The following is a 22,070-nucleotide window of genomic DNA, read 5'->3' as shown; positions in this document are numbered from 1 at the left end:
CTGCGAGGCGGGATCCCTGGAAGCCTCCCCGGGGCGGGCGCTGAGCCGACTCCCGGACTACAAGTCCCGCCGTGCCCGTGGGCCGCCACCGCCGGAAGAGCCGCCCGAGCCGCCACTTCCTGAGCGCCGCGGCGGTGCGGTACGTGGGGCTGCGGGGCCGCGCCCGGGTTCTGCCCGGTGAATGGCGGCTGGGCGGGGGATGGCTTTACGTTGAAGCCTGGGGACGTTCGGGCTGGGTGTAAGGGAACGTTTCTTCTCGGTGCTGCAGTGGCACAGGCTGCCCAGGGAGGTGGCGCAGTCACCGTGCTGGAGGTGTTCCAGAACCGTGTGGATGTGGCACTGAGGGACGTGGGCAGTGGGCATGGTGGGGATGGGATGGTGGTTGGACTGGCTGATCTCAGTGCTCCTTTCTAACCTTAATGATTCTGTGATTCTATACAAAGATAATATCTCTGAGATCAGACCCAGCACTCAGCCCTACAGGCGCTGGGTGTCGTGGGTAAACAGATCTGTGTGTGTGTGTGTGCTGGCACAAGGATAGCAATAAATCTCTGTGCAGGCAGGTTGCGCGGGGAAGGAACTTCTCCCTCAGTGTTGCACAAGGTGCGGTGTGTTGCTGTCCTCTGGAGACCTCTGTTATCTGCTGCAGCATGCAGGAGAGGGAGGAGCAGCAGAGGGCTGCTGGAAAAAAATGGCACCCACTGACATTCATCGGCACTTGCTGAACGCTTGTGCAGACCACACAGTGAATGTGAGCACAGAGAGGCTGTGAGTGGTGTGTTTCAGCAGTGACATGAAGGACAAGTAGCATTCCAGACTGCTATGCACAGCTGTTGCACCACAAAGTGAAGAGTGTCTCCATCAGCTCATCCATATGAATTGGTGGATTATGACTAGGGAATGGTGTACAAAGCTGAATATCTGCTTCAGTGCGTTGGAAATGACAGTGACAACGATGGAATATTGCAATGTTTGCACAAAGTAGGTCCAGTGAATGCTGATGTGGGAGCAGAAAGAACAGCACATGCAAGTTTGTCAGGACCTATTGAACCAATATGAGGCTGAAGGTGACACTTTTCTGGATCACATCATTACCAGTGTCACCATTGTGAGCTGGAGTCAAAACAACAGTCCAAGGAGTGATGACATACAAATTCCTCATTGAAGGAAAAGCTTAAGACACAGCCCTCCGTGGATAAAGTGATGTGCACTGTCTTATGGGATAGGAAAAGGGTGATTCTTCTGGATTTTCCGGAACCCAGACAGACCATCAACTCTGACCACTGCATCACGATGCTGACTAAGCTGAAGGCTTAAGCTTCCAGAGTCAGGCCTGAGAAGAAGACAACCTTTCTCTTGCAGCACAGGGGCCATACCAATTTGAAGATTGTGGAGCACATTGCCAGTCTTGGCTGGACTGTCCTACCACAACCACTGTATAGTCCTGATTTGATGCCTTTTGTCTTCCATGTGTTCAGACCAGGGGAAGGTGAACTGCATGGCTAACAATTTTCCAGCTACAATACCATCGTAGCTGCTGTGAAATAGTAGGTCACATCAGCAAGTGTAGATCTTTATGAGTGCAGCGTGCAGGCATTTGATCATCAATGGTGAAATTGCGCAGCTAATAATGGTGACTATGTTGAAAAATAATGTTGCTGCTGACAATTTGCTCTATCAAATAGTGTTATTGTGCTCTTTGTGTCTGTTGTAGTTTCCGTGGAAATAAATAGGAGGCATTACTTTCAGAGCAACTTACGTATGACGTATGACCACTCTGTAGCCTACCAAATATGTAAATAGTGCACAGTGATCATTGACATGGGAAGAGAATCATAGAATCACAGGGTTGGAAACGACTTGCAAGATCATCTAGTCCAACAGTCCTCCCATTACCACTGCTACCACAAGCACTAAACCATCTCTCATAGCTCCTCATCCAGGTCCCTGTTGAACACTGCCAGGAACAGTGACTCCACCACCTCCCTGGGCAGGCCATTCCAGTGCTGACCACTCTCTGAGAGAAAAAGTTCTTCTTTATGTCTAACCTAAACCTCCTCTGGTACAACTTGTGGCCATTTCCTCGGGTCCTGTTCATTGCCTGGGAGAAGAGGCCAAACCCCTCCTTATCACAACCTCCTTTCAGGAAGTTGTAGAGTGCAATAAGGTCTCCTCTGAGCCTCCTCTACTCCAGACTAAATAATTCCAGCTCCCTCATAAAACTTGTAAGAGCTGCAGTTGGTAGATCCTGGAGGGACTCCTCTGGTGATGGGCACTGAGGAGTGCAAGAAAGAAGTGGGTTGGAGGATGACCACAGGGTGCTTGGAGAATGAGAATAAAAAAATGCAAGTTGTCAAGGAATGTACGGCTGCTGAGATGAATAGAAATGTGAACTGAATTGGGAAGGAATAGCAGAGTCATTCCTACTAAATTCTAGCTGTTTGGTGAACATCACTGTATTTTATACTTGTATTTTAATTCGTATCCTTTCTTCTTTTCTCCCTTCCCACCTTCTTCTTTTTAAGCAAGAAGACAAAATGACCTAAGCACCGACAAACCTTTGCTGCTTGGGCAGGAGCAGGGCCATGGCTGTGCCTGGAAGCTCACGGAGACAGCCTGCAAACAGAGGCCTGGTGTCCCATTGCACTCACCATCATGTTATTGTGTTCCTGCTGACCTTCTTCAGGTAGGCTGAGTGTCTTTCTGCAGAGAGGTGTTCGTTTCACTGAATCTGGGGGAGGTACAGAGCTTGTCTGAAGAAGGAGAGCAAAAGTAGGGAAGTACTCTTAATTTTGGCTCTGAGCCTTGAAAACAAACTCAAAAGTCAATAGTAACAGCCAATCTGGGAGTTCTGTGATAGCAAAGTGAAGTGTGCTGAGCCCTTGGGGAATCCAGCCACCAGCGGAGCTCTCAGCAAAGATGAGACTGACTGCCAGGAACTCAGCCCATGGCAGAAAGGTTGGCCTGGGTGGATACACAAGGCAGATTCTCCCCCTTTAAAATCAGTATCTGCCCATGATTTTGTGGTTCCCATTGCTAGCAACCATCTCTAAAATGTCAGTTCTCTGGTACTCAGAGCATATGTCTGAATTTTGAGCCTTACCCTTTCCCACGTGATTTGCAGAGAAGATTTGGCCAACCCGTGCTTGTGTTTTTTCTGGCAGTTATTCCTTGCTCCATGCTTCCAGAAAGACGTTCAGTAATGTCAAAGTCAGCATTTCAAGCCAGTGGACTCCATCCTGCCTAAACAGCACAACCTTTGAGCTCCGGCCAAATGAGGTAACTGTCAGGCAGTAAGAAAGATGAGTAACTTCCAGTGTGCTTGGGTTGTGGTGCTGAAGAGGCTCTTTTATTTCTTTTTGTCAGGGTTGCTTCTCTGAATATGTGTGGGAACTTCAGGTTTCTGAACTGTAGTTTTCTGGATCACCAGCTGGTGTTGAACTCTTTCCTAATGGTTCCCAGAGATAAATTTGTTAGGAAGTTGGTGTTCTGATGGAGATTGGGACACCTTCCCTGCTGATATAGCCAGCAGAACAGAGAAGGTAAGGGAGGGGGAAGGAGAGATCCTGCTTTGCAGTGCCAGAGACAATAAAAGAGAGCAGTAAATGGGATTACAGTGCTTTAATGTCCTGGCTCTGGCTTTCTGGTGCAGATTTTATTAGATCTGTACTTTTCAGTCTTTACAGATTTGTAAGTCCTCTAGAGGTTTATAATGAATTTAAACCTAGTGACTGGAGATTTGATTCTCTTATCTTTCTAAGACACTTAGTAGCTTGTGGAAGTCCAGGAATCTGTTAAAAGTTGAGATCTACTGCTGTAAGTAGGTGTTGGTGGCATCAAGTGGCAAACGTTTTTCAAGGGCTTTATTAGTTTTCTTTGACACATGAGACTTAAGCAGAAGCTGTGTTGGTTGGCCATATCGAAGTTAAGTCTCTTAAACTAAGCAGATGTGTAATTGGTGCTGTCTGTATAGGATGTTTCCTCTGGGGAGACAGAATCAAACAAAAACTGACTATAGTTGAGTTAGTTGCATTTGTAGGTCAGGTTTGGATTGTTTGCTTGTTTTTCTAATAGGGATAAAGTGTGGGGGAAGCATTGTCCTAATAAACTTTATTCATTCTTCAAGTCGTCCTCAAAGCTTGCTTTTTTTCCAGTGATGTCTCTAATGCTAGTTTGGGGACAATTAAACCTTTTCCTTTGTTTGATCATACTGAATATAGGTTAACACAAAAATGAAAGAATCAGCAACTGAAGTTCATTGTGCATAGTTTCTATCTGGTCTGTTTCTTCCCTGGCTTCCTTTTGTGTTCTCACTTTTCTGTTTGTGGTCTGTCATGCCTTATTATGGTTGCTGCCACAAAGGCTTTAAGGGAATTATTCATTTAGAGAAGACAGATATCTACAGGTGAGGCATTGCACATAAAACAGAATATGCCTTTATTGTATTATTCATTAAGATACTCATCAGTGTTTGCATGTAAGAAACTGTCTACCTGTTGTGTGCTTGTTAGAAGCAGTGTTTGTTTTCCGGTCATTTGTCTTGATCCAGGTGGAAGTTGCATTTCTCACTTGGCTTGCTATTATGTCATTTAGAAGTGAAACAAAATGGCAGTGGGCATTTTCTGCAGGGAATAATGTGAGAGTTGTTCTTGATTTGTTAATTAAAGTGTTGGAAGAATAGGAGGTTGCTGGGGCCAGATGCTTTTCTGCTTTGGAGTTGGGGTATATATCAAAAGGAATGTAGTGAGCTGTGCTTCTCCCTGTTTACCTGTTACAATTTTCTCTCTGTAGCTATGGAACAGCAACCATCTATTTCCAAATGCAGAAGAAGCAACTCTCTTCTTGGGAACATTGGACACTATTTTTTTGTTTTCCTATGCTGTGGTGAGTAAAACTAACCCAATGCTGCTTAGCTTTGGTTAAATCTGATGCACTTACGTTTGGACAGGACCTTCTTGGACTTGCCTAGCACTAATGCAGTTAAAAAGCTTGGTTCAGGAGCAGTTTTTTTTTTCTTTGGTTGTATTCATTCCGTCTATGCCTGTGTCCCTTGTGAACATGGTTGTTGACAAATGCAAGAGAAGTACTGTCACTTCAACATTTCTTATACCCTTTTCATGAGTGAGTGAGAGGAGTAGTTCGAGCTCTCCAAAAACACTGTTGAAATTTTTAAACGTAAGAAATTGAATGAACAACTTAGGAAAAGCAACTCTCTTCAAATACCTGAAAGGTGATTGCAGTGAGAGTGGGGTTGGTCTCTTGTCAGTTGTGACAGGTGATAGGATGAGGGGAAATGGCCTCAAGTCGCACCAGGGGAGGTTTAGGTTGGATATCAGGAAACACTTCTTTACAGAAAGGGTTGTTAAGCACCAGAATAGTCTCCCCAGGAAGGTGGTTGAGCCACCATCCCTGGATGTGTTTAAAAAATGCTTGGATGTGGTGCTCAGGGACATGATTTAGTGGTAGTTGTTAGTTAGGGTAATACGATTGGATTGCAGTTGGACTTGATGATCTTTAAGGTCTTTTCCAACCTGAACAATTCCATGATTTTTGGTGGCAGAAGAAGTGTTAGAACCAACCTGTAAGCTGATATAGAAGCATTTGGATCAGCTTGCCCCTTCTACTCCATTTTAATGCTGCAGATCACTAGTGCTCATTTTGTGGATTTATTTGTTGTTGTGTTTTGTTCTCAGGGTCTCTTTGTGAGTGGCATTGTTGGAGACCGCCTGAATTTACGTTGGGTTTTGTCTTTTGGCATGTGTTCATCTGCTCTGGTGGTAAGTCGGAATGTACTGGTGTGATTTAGAAATAGCTCTGTTAGGGGATCTGGATAGGGATCTATTTTAGGAGAAGAGACTATTTCTGTGTGAACCCTGCCTTGAGCTGTAGCTGTACCTCAGTGGTCTGAGTGTACTTACTGGATGACTCAGCTCTTCCTAAAATATCTATTTATGGATTCTGTGTCAGAAGGAATTTCCTATGTTTGAGGCACTGTCTAGAGACTTGATGAATAGCTTTTGTACGAAATCAGTGTATTTGGACTTTTTGGGACCACCTCGTGTTATAACGGTATTCCAAACACATGTATGTTGGCATCATTTTTTTTGGCCTGCAAATGCTGCCATCCTTAAAGGGCATACTAACAGTACTAAGCATTCATCTGCTTATTTTGTAATTGACAACAGGGTGTACGTCAAAAATGAATAACTGCATAAAACAAAACCATTCTTTGAGTTCAAGCCATTGCAGATGAGCGTGCATCAGTTTTATTTCTTTGTGGTTTTCTAGCAACTGAAGCAATGCAAACCATGTAGAGTGCTTTTGATTTACCCGTAGGCTGTGAAGCCCTCTGTGGGCTGTTGCATTTTGCAAGCACGTGATCAGAGGCAGACGTGTATCCAACACAGTGTGTTTATTTTGGCTAGTTTGGATTAGAGCTTGTGGCAATTTGAAACCTGGCTGCAATATTTATGTTAATTTTTGCAAAGATAAAGAGCTACTGGAGGCTTTGTGTTTGCATGGAGACCTGTGGTTTCAGATGTCAGTACAGTAAGAAATCAAGAGGCCGCTGGGTTTTTAGCATTGTTATTGAAAGTGTTTGTCTTTCTTTGGCTATGAATGAGTTGTTTACAAAAATAGGTCTTTTGGAGTGGAAGTGCTGAAAAGATGTTTTTCTCTCCCGAGCTGTTTGGGCTCCAGAGTCGGTGTTGTGGTGGCTCAGCAGAGGGTGCTGTTAGCTCTGAGCCATTTCTCAAACAATACCACGCCTGCCTCTGGCCTGGGCTCTGCCAGGAACCTTCCCCCTGAATTGCCTTTACTTCTCACTCTCAGCTTCCAAGAGTAGCCTCATGGTTTCTTTTCTGTTTTATTATCATCTCTTACTAATTCTACTTATTCTTCCCTAGGTATTCTTTTTTGGCACACTCACAGAGTGGTTGCATTTCTACAACAAGTGGTTCTACTGCTGTCTCTGGGTTGTGAACGGCTTGCTGCAGTCCACTGGTTGGCCCTGTGTGGTTGCTGTCATGGGCAATTGGTTTGGAAAAGCTGGGTAAGCTGAGATTCCTACAGTGACTCACTTCTCTGACCTGCTGAGTAGCTGGCTGAGCTTGAAGTCTCAAACCAAAAAGGCACAACTCTGTTTTGCCAACACAACTCTCTTTTGCCAACATTTCAGTCAGAATTAAAGTTGTGTGGGATGCCTTACTTTCTTCTGTTATCTCTTCTGGAGCCATGGAACAGTTTGGTATGAACACGTTTGTGTGTGCTAAAGACACAAGGTCAAACTTGAAAAGTTTTGTAGTGCAAAGTGACTGAATTCAATTTGTCTTGACACTGGATTACCTGGTTCTGACCACTTATCACTAAAGAGTTCATGTGGAGAGTGACTTATCTGAGTGTTGAGTCTGTCACTGGGGGATACTTGTAGCCATAGCTTGTAAGCCAGTTTATCTCTGCTGTAATGCGAGTGTTTCAGGACAGAACATTTCTTGCTTATTTATTTGGTGCCCCCAAGTTGCTCTGTGTTTTTTTTTGCTTTAAGAGACCTTTGATTCTCTTTGGAGCGGGCCAGAGAATGTTGTAACTTTATAAGTAAATTAAAGTTCATTCTAATGTTGTCTGTTTGTCTTGCTCCTAATATCACCTCTCCTGCATCCTCTCCCCCAAATTCTCTTTTATTTCTGCAGGAGAGGTTTTGTGTTTGGCCTATGGAGTGCCTGTGCATCTGTGGGAAATATCCTTGGGGCGTTCCTTGCCTCCTGTGTTCTCAAGTATGGCTATGAGGTAGGTATTGCTGTCTGGCTTCTAGCTAGGCCTGCATGTCTGATTGGGTTATGCAGAGTCAGTTTCTTGTCTTGAAAAATAATAGGAATATTTTTCTTGTTATCTGAACATCCAGTTTCATCTTCTGTACTTCTGTGGTAGGAAGCAGGGGGCAGAACAGAATGTTATTCCTTTCCTAACCCTTCAGACTTGGGAGGAATGAACTTGAGACTTCTTGGCAATGTGGTTGGTGTTTTTGAAGAGTCTTAATGCTGTAGTGTATTCTCTTCTGGTCCAAGTGGCTTAAAATACTCTTCGAATCACGTCCATCACAGGTTCTCAGTAAAGTGAGTTCATTGCTGCTAAGTAGTGGTGTAGTTTTGACAGATACAGAAATACAGCTTCTTGCTGGTAAGAGGCCAGGCGTGCTTTATATTGCTGTAATATGCCAGGCAGGCAATTGAACACAGAATCAAGGCATGTTGGAGCACATGACATGCATAGGCAAACAGGGCTGAGAAGAGAAGCCTTATTGGGCACCAAATAGCCTTTCAATGCTTGTATGGAGATTGATGAAAATCAGGATCAGGTTCTTTTCTGGGTTGCACAGTAAGAGACCAAAAAACAGCGGCTATAAAGTGAATCAGGGAAGGTGTCAACTGGAATTTGGAAAAACATTTCATTGTGAAATTAGTTAAGTACTGGAAGAGGGTCCCTGAGCCTGGGGAGTCTGCTTTTGGAGGGTTTTGAGACCCAATTGAACAGACCCCTGAACAAGCTGGTCTGAATTTGGTGTTTGCCACTGCTTCAAGCAGTGCCTACCAGTGTAGCTAGATCTGTGATTGTGTTGGGTGAGCTCCTTCCTCCATCGCCTAGATAGAACCAAATTTATTCAGGAGATGCAGAGGTCACTTGTTTCCAAGTTTTATGGATGTAGTCTGAGTTGTTGCAGCTATATTTACTCTCTGATAAGGTCAGGATGTTGAAAGATCCTTGTGGATCAAAGAAGCCCATGTGACTGAAAGCCTTTTAAAAATAATATCTTTTTTATTTATCTTCAGTATGCCTTCTTGGTGACTGCCTCAGTCCAGTTTGCTGGAGGAATAATCGTCTTCTGTGGGCTCCTAACTTCGCCAAAGGAAGTGGGTAAGTAGCAGAGGGCTGTAGTATTTCAGTTCTTTCATGGGAAGCGGATTTGCAGCTTTCCATGTAGTACTAAAAGTGCTGATTGTTCTGACAGCACACTAATCCTCAGGATTCTTACAAAATGGTGTTGCACTTTAAAATAGAAATTGCTTTTACCAAAATCACACTGAATGTCATTATGCATCATCTGTATAGAGTCTGGATATTTTTAAAGTACAAGATATAACAGCCTACCTGTAATCCTTCCATTTAGCATATGCCTAATTTTGAGTTTTTGTTCACCTGGAAAACCAATAGTTTTTTTAAGAAACCGTAAGCAAACTATTAGTGGGCTACTGTAGGAAAAAGAACTGTGGCAAGCCTTAGCTGTAGGTTAGGAAGGGAAAGTGCTTTCAGTATGTAGGCTTCCAGCAGCCAGTTAAACAGCTCTCAGACAGGATGTAGTCCTTCTCCAAGAAGATTGTAGACAAGCCAAAGTATAACAGGAAAACAAAAGACTCTTCAGGCTTTGACAGGGACATGGAGGAGGTTTCCCAGCTGCCTGTAAGGGCTGTAAAGTTGGTAGCACAAAAAGAGTCTGCATAAAAGTGTTCAGCAGCCCTGAAAGCTCAGTGCAGTTCCTAAGCACTCCATTCCAGAGGAAGCATTAACAGGCAGCAGCTGTCAGTGTAGGTGGTGGTACACTCAGCCTCCATGCACAGTGAGTGGAGGTGGTAACCAGGAGCCAGGTGAAAGGATCCCAACCACCAAATAGGAGGGAAATGCACTAATTTGGTGTATCTTCAAACTAATGGCCAGACACTCAGAGCAGACAAAGTCAATACCAGGATCAGACAGAATACTTTCAAGAGCGCTAGAAGACAAAGGCTAGAACCTGTTGACGTTGCAGGACACCATCTAGAAATGTTTCTAAGCCAAAGGAGGATGGAGGTATGGGAGATCAAGGGAACTTCTCAAAGAGAGAACTGCTTAAAAGAACAGAGTGTAGCTTTAAACTGGGGAGAGTGTGAACAGCCTGTGGTCCATTGTTCCTGTTGCATATCCCTTGTATAACTTAGGCCTTCCTGAGCTTGGAGCAGATGAAGAAGGCAGTGTTGAGGAAGATGCCAACAGACCTTTAATGGGCGATGATGATGCAGATGACGATGATGGCAATTACTCTATTCAAGCAGCTGATACTGACAGCCAGCCGAAGGCCATCAGCTTTTTCCAGGCTTGTTGTCTTCCAGGTGTAGTACTGGTGAGAACACAGATTCTTGAATGGGATCTGACTTCTTATTTTTTAAATATAAATATGGCTTTTTGTGTTGTCTGCTCTTGTTGATGTGATTGTTGATTTATTGACTGTGTATTTCAATTGCCAACATTTGATGACTTATCCTGTTAAAATCTTGGGATTGGGGTAATTATCTCTGTGTGCATGCATTGTAATACTGTCCTGATACGGGGTTGCATGTTGCTCTTCCCATTGTACTGCTGCTTCATGTAGTGAACGTGGTGAGCCAACTAGGGCCGTGGAGATCCTGCCCTTTTTGCTGGTGAATTTAGAAGGGAGGCAATGAGTAAAGCTACCTTTCTTGCTGAAGTAACCGGCCTACCCCAAGAAGTTGAATTTTTACTGCTAGCAGAGCATTACACTAAACTCTGTGATACTGATATTTGGCTGTGCTTTTTTTAGTTGCTTTGGAACAGAAGGTTGGCCTGAAAAAGCCTTAGTCAATGTGATGGTGATGTAATGAGCCAAAGTAGGTATTTTTAAAAAGATGACTGGAAACAAGGCATGGTGATGCAATTTCCCCATGTCCTCATCCTGTCCCCTGCATGAGAACTTGTACTTCTGCATCAGCAGTATTGTGCAATTCATGAATTTGATCCAGCTGAAAAAATTAAACAGCCATTAAAAATAATCTTAGTTTTCTGTGCAGGTGGACTCTGTACCCTCTGAATACTAGAGTCAGTACAGTGAAGTGCAAGGAGTGGCTGACTCACTAATAAGTGTGAACCATTTGGATTTGATCATGCAGTAGAACTACTGAAAGGGTGATACTGTCAGGTACCCTTAGTAAGGGGCTAAGCAGTTGGCTGTTGTGATTAAGGAACACAAGATCTAGAAGGAGTGAGTGGATGGATATCAGTGTTTTTGTAGCCATGGTTTCATTGGTAAGACCTTGACTGAGGGATGGCAAAAGAAAATGTAGTCCTCTTGAGTTCCTGCCTAATATGGCTGAATGCCATATAAGCTGTGGCTTGACTTTGGTGGTGCTAAGAATGGGATGGTAGAAAACAAAACCTTCATTTCTTAGCAATGGTTTTTCATTGATCAGAACATAAGGAAGCACTCTACAACTGATGTTGCTTCTGTGCTTGGGGTTTTGAGAGCATGTTGTATCTGTTAACCCAGCAGTACAAACACCTCTGAGTCTGAGTTTTATCTTATGTCAGAGTTCTATGTCAGATCAGTGAGTGAGAAAACAAATGCTGAGAGAACCTCCAGAGATCTGTTAAAATCCTACAAAGATTTCACTTGCTTTTCTGTAGTTCCTTTCTTCTCCTGCTGCGTCAAGTGGTTGGAAGAGTTTCAGCATAGACAGTTTTGCCTTGGACCTCCTGAAATCAATGTCAAATTTGTCAATCTATTTGACAGTTTCTACGCATGTTGTAATAAATACCTCTGTACAGCGTGATTCTTCACAGTCAGAGACAGAACTCTTAACATCTCTGTCTCATACATATGTGGTAAAGGTTAGTTTGTGTCCTATAAAAGAGCAGAGCTGGTAACATGACGTATTAAGAGAATTTCAGAAGAGCTGATTTTGTGTCAGAATAATCTGCTTTTTACCATTTGAGCACACATGTTCTCAAAAGCTGTGATCTGAGCAGGTAATTTTTTCCACCTTCATCCTCATTTACCTCTTCAAATGCAGATCCCTTAAACCCCTCTGTCAGTGTATATCAGGAAGTGTTACAGAAATAATGTGCCTCATCCTGCTGCATGCTGGGCCAGTGATCCCAGAGAAAGATCCTGTTCTACATAGGAAAGATCTACGGAATGAGATTTCCTGTTGGCTAAGGAGAAGTTGAGCTCAGCAGCCAAATGCAAAAGCTTGTCTCAGCTGCTGCATGTGGAGGGTTAGCTTTGGCCAAACCTTTCCTGAAATAAACCCGTCCTGGAATACTTACCTGGTAGAAACTTTATCTCTCCTGGTGCTGTAGAAAGGTGAGCCTTCTGAAGAACAAAAAGTAGCACAGAGGAACTACTTCACATAATTTTGCTCAGCAATATGTGCAGGTGACTAAATTTCAAGCTTGTTTCATGTCATATGGTTAATTCTCCTCTCCTTAGAAGGCAAATTAAATATTGAATTTCCCTTTTTTTTTTTTTTTTTTTTTTAAGGCTTGTGTCAGTTCCTCTCAAGATTGCACTGGAAGCATTTTAACCCATTGCATTTAGTGAAAAGAAAATAACCTTCTTGACAGTGATTTTTGAGTTCCCGGGTTCCCTTTGATGTTCAGCATTAAGCTTTCATGATGCTGTCTTCTTATATGAAATGCAGAAGCACTTCCCCTGAAAGCTTCTGCTAGATACAGAGCTTTATGGGAAGTAGCAGAAATGCTTTTTACTTTTCTCAAGTGCTAACTGCTTTCTGGCCCACTCTTTGTTCCAGTATTCTTTGGCCTATGCCTGCCTGAAGCTGGTGAATTACTCATTCTTCTTCTGGCTGCCCTTCTACCTCAGCAACAACTTTGGATGGAAAGAAGCAGAAGCTGACCAGCTTTCCATCTGGTATGATGTGGGAGGAATCATAGGTGAGTGAGCAAGGGAATGGTGACATCTTCTGCATCTGCCCTGCTAGCGTTTGAAAATGAAAGACAGCAAATGCAGCTCAGAGCAGTCACATTCATTGCAATCTAGCTGTTTGATGAATATATAAATTGGCTTCTTATGTATGTGTGTGCTTGGCCATTTTATAAAATGCAGAGTATATTAGCTTCCCAGATTGTTCACATATGATTTAGAGGATGCTGTTGTATTCTTGGACACTACCCCCAGCAGGTATTTCTCTTTATTTGCTCGGGCTTCCTGAAAAGTGCCAGGCACAAAAAACAGCATCCCAACTGCTTGCTGCTTCCTTTCTGACAGGAACCCTCGAGGGAGTGGTGAAGTCTGGGCTGTGAAGTGCTGTATGATACCTTCTGTCCTGTATTTATAAGAACAGACTCAGCACAAAGCTCAGTAGAGCAGGCACAGCTCTGTTATCTTCAGTGAGATAAAATGGAATGGTATTTTTTCTGCTGACTGCAAAATTTTCCTCTAACCCTCCAGAATAAAGAACCTACCGTCTTTGTGATTAGGCTTCCACACTCCTGTGTTCAATTTCTTGAACCTAGAGCCAGTTTGCTTTCCTAGAGCATACATCCTTGTTTGGGTCTTTTCAGTGTCAGTTTTTCTGCCTCTGTGCCTTCTCTAAATTAGGCTTTCTCAAACACTGTAGTTCTTACCAGTGTAGCAGTTCCTATGGAGGCAGTGGGGATGCATAGGTGATTTGTGTCAGCTAGCAACATTTGTTGCAATTAGCTGCGTCTACCCTAAGTAGGTGAGACAGCAGGGAACGTGAGCCCCCTGGGTGCTTAATACTTTCCCTGTGAAAAAGAACTGTGCTTCCAGTTAACCAGCCACAATGTTAAGCTTGCTCACGTTCAGAGCTGTGTTTGGTGCTATAGGGGAAGGAAGAGGAAAGCAGGAACACTGGCTAGTTGTGTGCTTGAGGGGGAAGAAAAAAAGTAACAAATTCTTGAGAAAGCAGCATGAGTAATTTTCCCTGCTCTTTTTGGGCCAGTTAGGTGTACTGTTGTCTCTGTGTCTGAGGTGTAAGGGCAGGAGGCATACCTTTCTGGATTGTAGAGAAAATGCACATTAATAAGAAGGCAAGAGACCACTGCACTCAGTAAAACAACTTGGTTTTGTTCAAGTGTTAGCATCCTAAGCCTGATGATGACTTATGTTTTTGCAGGTGGAACAATCCAGGGCTTGATTTCTGACATGCTACAAAAGAGAGCCCCAGTGCTAGCAATCAGCCTGCTCTTTGCTGTAGGCTCTCTCTTTGGATACAGCCGTGAGTATGGTTTGTTTGCACAGTGATTGGACATCCATTTGGTGCTTCTTAGAGAAAGACAGAGTGCCCCCTGTTCTAATTATGTTTTCTGCTCTTGAAGCTGCTCCTGAACCAGGATGGTGCCTTTTGGTGTATTTTACTTCATGTGTGGCACTGCATGGGAAGAAATCCATTATCTGATTTATGAGATGGAAGAGAATTTTCTGAGTGGTTGGATTTCTCTATGCTGACAATTTGTGGTACTAATCCCTCTCTAGTGTCAGTGAGGTTTCTGGCATTGTCAACTGTATCAAAAACCACAACTGGCAGAGCAGGAAGTGTAAGGCATGTCTCTATAGTAAGAGGAAAGAGAATCTGGGGAAGATCTGTGCTGACAAATATATATGTATATACTACAAAAAGGTAGAAACTCTTAAGCTTTACCTCTTACTTTTCTGAAAGTGCTAAAATCAAAATGTTCCTGCCTCCTTTATAGTAGATCCATCTCTTGGTGGCTGCTATTAGAAAAACTGTGTCAGGAAAATTGATATAGGCAGATCTCATTTCAGTGAAACATCTATGAAGCTCTTCTAAGAGCATTGGGTTTGTACCTTGAGATGTATTCTTTAGTGGTTCCAGAGTGCTTTGACTCACTTTTATGTCATTTCATTCCTTTGTGTTTTCCTCTAAAATGAAGTGGCATTGCAGGCCAGCTTTTATAGAGCACTTTGAGGTCTGTGGACGAAAATCACTGCCAGAGCTGGACATGACCTGTGAAGTGTACCTTTCCAGAGGCATGCTGGCTTGCTCAAATGGTCTCAAATTAAAGGCAGTGATGTATAACCATTAGATAGCAAAGATTGCATTTGGTGGAGTTGTGCCACAACTTTTGCTACCTCATTACTGTCAAAAGTGAGTTGGAAGCAAATACAGTATTATTGCTAAAGAAGTTTGAAGCTTGTACTAGATAGCAGAGCAGCCGAAAGTCCAGGTGTCTGGTGCTCAACTCAAAAAGTACAGTTGAGCAAGATATGCAGAAGTCTCAGACTTGCAACACAAAGTTATTGCAGTGATAATTACGTTTCTATCATCCAAACTGATGGAAATGTGTGTTGCACATAAGAATGATAATGGACTGAGAAAATATCAGCAGGGCTGCAACTTGTCTTACGCGTGGTAACTTAATCATGTGGGGGCTCAGAGTTGTGGTAGTGAGTAAGGAGTTCAGATTATGCCTAGAACTGAGGTTTTGGGGAAAAGAATGTCTGAGAAGCACCGAGGAATTGTGATGGAAAAGCAGCTGCGTGTACCTAATAATGCTGTTCCTGTAAAGGCATAAATAAATGATGTTCTCAAGTTCATTTGTTTTACTTAAGACTTGATCTTTCTCCTTCAGGTTCTCCTAATAGCAAACCTATCAATGCTGTGATCATGGCAATTACAGGTATTGTCTAATATGCCACTGTTATGCCAATAGACACTTATACATTTATAATGTGCGTATATATACACTGTGGAAAAATCAGGCTTAAGTAGTGGTAATGCGTTTGTTTGTGCTGTCATCTCTACTAGCTTTGCAGAAAGAATAAAATATGAGGCCCAAATTATGTTACTTTTGTAGAAAAATAGCTTAACAGAGGGAAGTATGGAATATATACTACATGGAAGAGTGGATTGGAACTATAGCGGTCTGCCTTGGCACAGTACGATGGAGCTGGATTTCTACCAAAATATCTGGCAGTGAACTGCAGTTCAGCTTTGAGGGTGTTTGCCAGGACCCCGAATGCCCTGTGTTCTGTGAAGGGTCACGAGCTTTTTGTGCACCAGATGTATGATGTTGTGTTATGGAATTAAGATCAGCCTGCATGAATAGAGCCTTTGTTTTCCAACACTCCTACTCAGAACTCGCTGTCCCATGGAGATTTTTTCTTCCATCTTTCCACCAACCCTTGGATGATGAGGCTGTAGCATGGGGGACATACCTGTGCTGTATGTACTTCATGTTGAGGGTTTGTATATGCACACTGTTAAACAGTAGCTTTTTCAATCTGTTGCATCTCGACTTCTTGCAGTGTGCCACATCTTGTGCTGTTGAATGAAGATGTGCTTGCTGACAATTTGTGTGTGCATACTCCAGGTGTGTCGGAACTGTGTTCCTCATCTGTGGTCAACTTCTACCTGCAGTTAGTCTGTGATCACTGGTCCTAGAATTAATCCTTCTCCCGAGCTGTGCCTGTTGGAATCTGTGTTTTGAAGACGTTCTGTTGAGAATCTGTCCCCTTCATTTGTACCAAGACTGTTTTCTTGGCTATTTCAGGATTTTTCGTTGGTGGCCCTTCTAACATGATCAGTTCTGCAATTTCTGCTGACCTGGGGCGTCAGGATTTGGTGAGAGGCAGCAGTGAAGCTCTGGCAACGGTCACAGGGATTGTGGATGGAACTGGCAGCATTGGTGCTGCAGTGGGCCAGGTGAGGCTACAAAGGAAAATGAGCAGTGGGAATGAGGCAGAGGGTCTGTTGTGGTTACAGATGCTAGTTCACTCCTCTGTGCATGGAGTGTGGGGGTATGTGTGTATGTATGGTATTTGTTTAACAAACAACCATGCGAATGTGTTCTGCGATCCAGTGGCTGAAGTTTAACTAAGACCCAGACTAAGTATTTCTAGCCCTATCGTTATAGCAATTTCATAAATCCAGTGAGTCTGAGACATTCATACCCTGAACTGGAAAAAGCAAGAAAAGGTCAGCTTCAAAAAGAGGGAGAAAAAAATGTTTTGAAGTTTGTTTGGGATTTTTGCTCAAATGTAATAGCAAAATCTTTGCTTACAGAAAACTTTATCTACAGGACTGAGTAAAATTAGAACACCCATTATGAATGTTACAGTGTTTACAAAGCAATTTCACTTTTGCTCTTATTTGTGGTTCCCCTTTTTATTTGCAAATGTCTCTTACACCCTGTAAATCTGGCACCACTTACTTTGATAGTCCTTACAGTCTGCTGCCAGGGGCCTGAAGAGTAGACTGCTGCAGAAGAGGAAGCAGACAGAGTGCCCACTGGGGGCATTTTTACTTCTCAAATACAAGCGTTAACTTTGTGGGAGAACACAGTGGTGCTTTGGGATGGGAGGACTTAGCAGGAGGATCGGAGCCAGTTCTATTCCAGGCATTCTGTAGTGCTGGTGAAATACCAATGGTTTAGGCAAGGCGTGCAAGTTTCTTTTCTCTGAAGAGATTTGGATTTGTACTTGTCATTTATTGCCGGATGAATACAATCGTTCTGTCTCATAGGAAAGATGCCACTTAGCTCCATTAAGCTTGGAAAATTACAAGTGCCTGGTGGGCGTATTAAAGAGCACTGCCGCACTCAGTTTTCTTACTACATTGTCTTCAGTGTTTCTGTCTTCCCCCACGCATACCGTTGGAACTTACGTCGTCATAAAAATTGGGCCTTTAGTTCTGAAAAATTCTACCTGCCTCCCATTCTAACATGGCGTTTATTTCAGCCGAAACAAGCATGATGTCATTCTGGGGGTGTGTGAGTAACAGCAAATGCACAATGAACGTGTTGGAAACTCACATCCTGCTTTGTGCTAATATGTGGTGAAGAGGGGAAGCCCTTGTGCAGCAATTGAGTATAAATCTGCTAATAGGAAATACATTTTCTTTTACACACTGTGTAGTCCTGTAGAAGAAGGATGCAGTTCAGAACAGACTCAAGTGCCTCGCCTCTGATGAAGAGTTAAGTAGTTAGTAGTTGCACAGCTCTTAAAAATGTGTCCTGTCTAATTTATAAGCCATTCTAGAGCTTTTAGCTCTTCTGAGAGTACTTACATCCACTTATGTCCTGGTGTTCTGTGCAAAAACCCTGTATTCAGCGGAGTCAATTTGTCACCCTTGAAGCTGTAGTTCATTTCTGTCTCTGTGCTGCTGTGAGTTACTGTAAAGCTTCAGGATGATGTCTCTGTTTTGCTGAGATGGGATTTTACACAGAAAGGCTGCTGTCCTGAGTCATCTATCTTGACAGGAAAAGATCAGCTGGAAGGTTTTGTGATCAGCTCTTTATGGCGTGTTAACGGCCCACAAATTCTGGAAGAGTGATGTCTGAATGTCATGCTTATCTTCCCAATTTGAATCATTTTCTCCTCTTCTGTTTCAGTATCTAGTGTCTTTGATCCAAGAGAACCTGGGATGGATGTGGGTTTTCTATTTTTTCATTCTTATGGTAAGAAAGCCCCCCTTTTTTATTCAATTTGCAATGGAAAGTTTTTATGAGAGCTGAAACATGGTGACCTAGACCTGCAGTCTACTTCTGTAGTAGCTGCAGGCTCTGATGCAGTTATCAGAATGGTCTGTGGTGTGCCTTTGCCTCAGGGTGTGTAAATCAGCTGGGTTCATTCTGGATCCTTTAAAGTCACATTGCTCAACAGGAATGGGGATTTTGGCAGACGTACAAAAATACTTACCTAAAAATACCTATATGCATTTCCCAAAGTTCATTCTGCCTGTCTGACTTCCAAGGCAGAACACTTTCCTCATTCATCTCCACGCTAGTAATTCCTAATGTTTTCAGAGAGCTGCTCTTTTGTCAGCCCTTGAAGGTTAGTGAGACAAGCAACGAGGGTCTTGAAACTAAAATTAAAATGCCTTGTCCTGATACAGCAACTGAAGACGGGACGGTTCAAACCCTGATCTCCTCAGCATTGCCACAGTGTTGAATACTGTTCGTTTCCTACTGGAAGTGGCAGGGGTTGTCTCTGCGTCTCTGCTGACAATGGAAGTTGATGGATAACTAGCAGAGAAAGCTGGGAGGAAGGCTGTTGAGGAGGTGAAGGGTTCAGCTCCTTCCTGGAAGGAAAATCATGCTAGCTGAAGTCGTAGCAGCCTCCTTGCAAACTCGGGCACTTTGCTGCGCATCTTGTTGTAGCGGCTTTTAGCTTGAATCTCTCAGTGGAGCCCTTGAGCACCCTCTGGATTGCAGGATGGCTGCAGCTATTGTTGCTCTGTGCTGATTGTCCTGGATATGCTTCTTTCCACAGACGAGTTCAACCATCCTGTTCATTTCACCATTAATAGTGAGGGAGATCAGACTGCTTCTGCACGAGTGGCGCCTGCGGATGCTGGCTGAGTGACTTCTGCTTTCCTCCAGAAGGACTGTTGTCTGGACCTGATGGCTGGGACACTAATCAGATCCCTGGGAGACTTGTTGGTTACACCTTCCAGGTTTGGACTAGTTCAAAATGGCTCTGTGAGCTGTGCTTCGCCTCCCTTTGCGAGCTCAGTGTCACAATACCAAATACCTGTCTTGAGACCATCCGCATCGTGGAGCTGCTGCTCAGAGCTGGGCAATCCGCAGGGCTGGTGGGTTGTCCCAGCTGACCAGGCTTCTCCATGCCAGCAGTCACTTCGGGGTCTGCTGTTGGGTGCTCTCGCTGCTATTCCCTTATTTATTTCTAGATGTCCTGACTACAGGTCAGGCGTTTAAAACTGACATTAGAGAGGCTGTCTCGCAATGAATTTTGATGCTTCGTTGTGCTGGTGAAAGCATACAGTGTATTTCATGGGTAGTTTCAATTTACAATCACTGTAGCTTTTAGAAAGGGCAAAAATATTTGGAATTTGTGCCGTCCATTTGTTTCAAAAATCTTGTTGCTAAATTTCTGCACAGATGGACCTCTGTTGTCCCTGGCTAATAACTGTCTCATATTCCAGCAGATTTGCATGGAGAGGTTAACTCCATATTTTATTTTCTTTTTTAGCATTTTTTATTAATAATATTACTACTAATCTCTGGGAAATGAGATTTTGTTTTTTAAATATTTAAGCAGACAAATAGTGTGCAATATTTAGGTAATATTTTACAGTGATCTCTGAGAAAAAGCCTTAACAGATCCTTTGCCTCTAAAGGAACTTTCAACGGCTTTGGGGATCAGCAATGGGACACAAATACTTTCACTACCAGGTTGTGTTTTGTACTTTGATCAATACTGACCAAAATGGGATTGTGCAGTGCCCCTCTGAAGGAAGCGAGTGTCGCTGATTGTGTCCTTATGGGGCAACTACTTTCAACTCCAGCAAGGGATAAATTGGATGAATTTAAGGGACCTGGCTGCTCTCAGACAAGGGCTTCCAGACAGAGACTGAAGCTTCCTCCAGCAGTACCAAGAAGCAAATGCAGTTGTCTCTCCTGTGCTCCCCTCCATGTGGCTGCATAGGGGAGCTTATACTCCAGGGTTCTGAAGTTGAGTTGTACGTTGGAGTTTAGATGCAAGTGAGCTCTAAAATCATGTGGCTGCACTTAGGATGGGAGAATTTGAGCATTTTGCAGTACTGCAGCCAGCAGGATGGCTGACTGACACCTCTGACATCTGATGGTGATATTCATGGGATCACTGAATAAGTTCTCAACAAATTATCTTCTGCTTTTGCCTTGGGATGTTTGTGTGGTAGATATGTGTTAACCAGCAGAACTTTGATCAAACACTCAACCTAACTGAATGGTGATGCCATGTGGGTGCCAGGGGCAGGAAAATTCTTGAAACTGGGAAGTGGGAACTGTTTTTAATGGGAAAATTGCCTTTTTAACATGTACAGTGATTTGGGTTTTTTTGTTTTTTTGTTTTTAATTTATGAATGTCAATTTTTAGTCATGTGATGATTGTAACGAGCGGAATGTGATTAGTGCCTTATGGTTTTACTGTATGGAACGGTTGCTTGGTGATTGCTGCTCTTGCAGTGACAGCTCCAGGCACAGCTTTCCTAACGCGGAAGCTCGGCTACTTCATTTTTATACTTCTTTTTAAAGTCTTTTTCTTTCTTGGTGGAGGTGATTGTTGCCTTCTTTGCTAATCCTCAAAAGGTGTCGGTGCTTGGGAAAATGATAGCATTAATCTGACGGGGGACCTGAAATTCTGTTCTTGTCTATTCTCATTCCCATTCCAATTTTGCCTGTATAATTAGAGCAGGGGACCGAGAATCTATCATCAGGCTCTCACAATTATGCCCTGGGGTTGCTGTTCACGTCCCAAGCTACTCATTAGCTCCTGTACAAATAGAATCAAAACTCCCTGAAACCGAGTTCCAAAATTGATGGTGGCACCATTTGCCCTAGCCGTGCTGTCTGAGACGCTTGGTTTCAAATTCCAGCCTGGATGGGCTCTCTGACCGCTGCCCGGGAGCAAAATAAGCTGTGATGAAAGGTGGGGTGGGAAGGGGACGTCGCCGGGGGCGGGGGGTGGCAGCCCCTGGAACAAATGGTTTCCTGTAAACAGCTCGGTCCCCTTTCCAGAAGTGACAGAAGTGCTGTGAGCAGGCACAAGCTGCCCTGCAGCTCACGTGTACGTGCGGTGCTGCTCTGAGGCCCTGCCCTTAGCAAGGCCTTCCCTTGTCTTCAGCATTTTGGTTGTAGTTGTCATCCTGCCTTTGTGTCCTGTGTATTTCTTCAAGGTGCTCAGAAGGAGAAAAGTTTTCAATCTGATAGTGCCCAAACTGATCTCTCACCAATAAACTCGCTTTGACTTGAGCTGGGCTAAGCTGTGTGTGCGCTCTGTGCCTCCCCTCTCAGCGCCATGCTCCTTTTCCTTATTACACGTGTGGATCCCACAGCTGCTGTGCACCCGGGTTGTCAGCCTTGCTGCTCCCTCATAGTTCAGCAAAGCCTCACATCCCCATGTGCTGAGCTCTGGCACTCTTCCTCCTCAATCTCGTAAGCAGCTGTGTGAGATCCCCATAGCAGAGATGCTTATAATGATGTGCTTAATGGTTTTGAGTTTAAGTTCCAGCCTCTTTATTCATGGGTTGTTTATTTATTTTTTTTCAATTATTTATTGATCAGGATGTAGAAGTCAGGTGTTCTTCCTTTGAAAAGAACCTTGCCATGTGGCAGCCGGCCCCGCTGTGCCTTCCCTTCCGTGGCTTGTTTCTTTACACACAAATCCACACCCACACTTAACTGCTTAAATGGACACAGTGGGGGATTGTGTAATTGTGTGTGTGTTTTATAGTTGACTGTAAATTGAGAGTTCAGCACAATACCCAGTTGCTGGGGAGAAAGAAAAAAAGCACACGTTT

The 22,070-nt window shown here is 43.6% G+C and overlaps 1 protein-coding gene across 2 annotated transcripts; it reads left to right on the top strand.

The window, feature by feature from the left end:
* The first annotated feature begins 2 nt into the window (after positions 1–2).
* On the top strand, positions 3–21,522 carry SLC37A3 (solute carrier family 37 member 3). Of its 2 annotated transcripts, none has more exons than XM_085228663.1 (15): positions 3–139; positions 2,530–2,686; positions 3,165–3,279; positions 4,792–4,884; positions 5,694–5,777; positions 6,906–7,051; positions 7,689–7,785; positions 8,826–8,910; positions 9,969–10,150; positions 12,576–12,717; positions 13,923–14,024; positions 15,400–15,447; positions 16,321–16,472; positions 18,160–18,225; positions 19,040–21,522. In XM_085228663.1, the coding sequence occupies exons 2-15, from the start codon at positions 2,586–2,588 to the stop codon at positions 19,130–19,132; spliced, it is 1,506 nt and encodes a 501-aa protein (XP_085084789.1). In that variant the 5' UTR covers positions 3–139; positions 2,530–2,585; the 3' UTR covers positions 19,133–21,522. The 2 variants fall into 2 exon arrangements, with proteins under 2 accessions (XP_085084789.1, XP_085084782.1); XM_085228656.1 differs by having other exon boundaries at positions 5–139; positions 2,526–2,686.
* Positions 21,523–22,070: the final 548 nt, after the last annotated feature.

This window comes from Meleagris gallopavo, chromosome 1 (genome assembly GCF_905368555.1).
Source record: "Meleagris gallopavo chromosome 1, MGAL_WU_HG_1.1, whole genome shotgun sequence".
Lineage (NCBI taxonomy): Eukaryota > Metazoa > Chordata > Aves > Galliformes > Phasianidae > Meleagris > Meleagris gallopavo.
The sequence above is the reverse complement of the archived record's forward strand: the minus strand, read 5'-3'. Positions and strand labels throughout refer to the sequence as shown.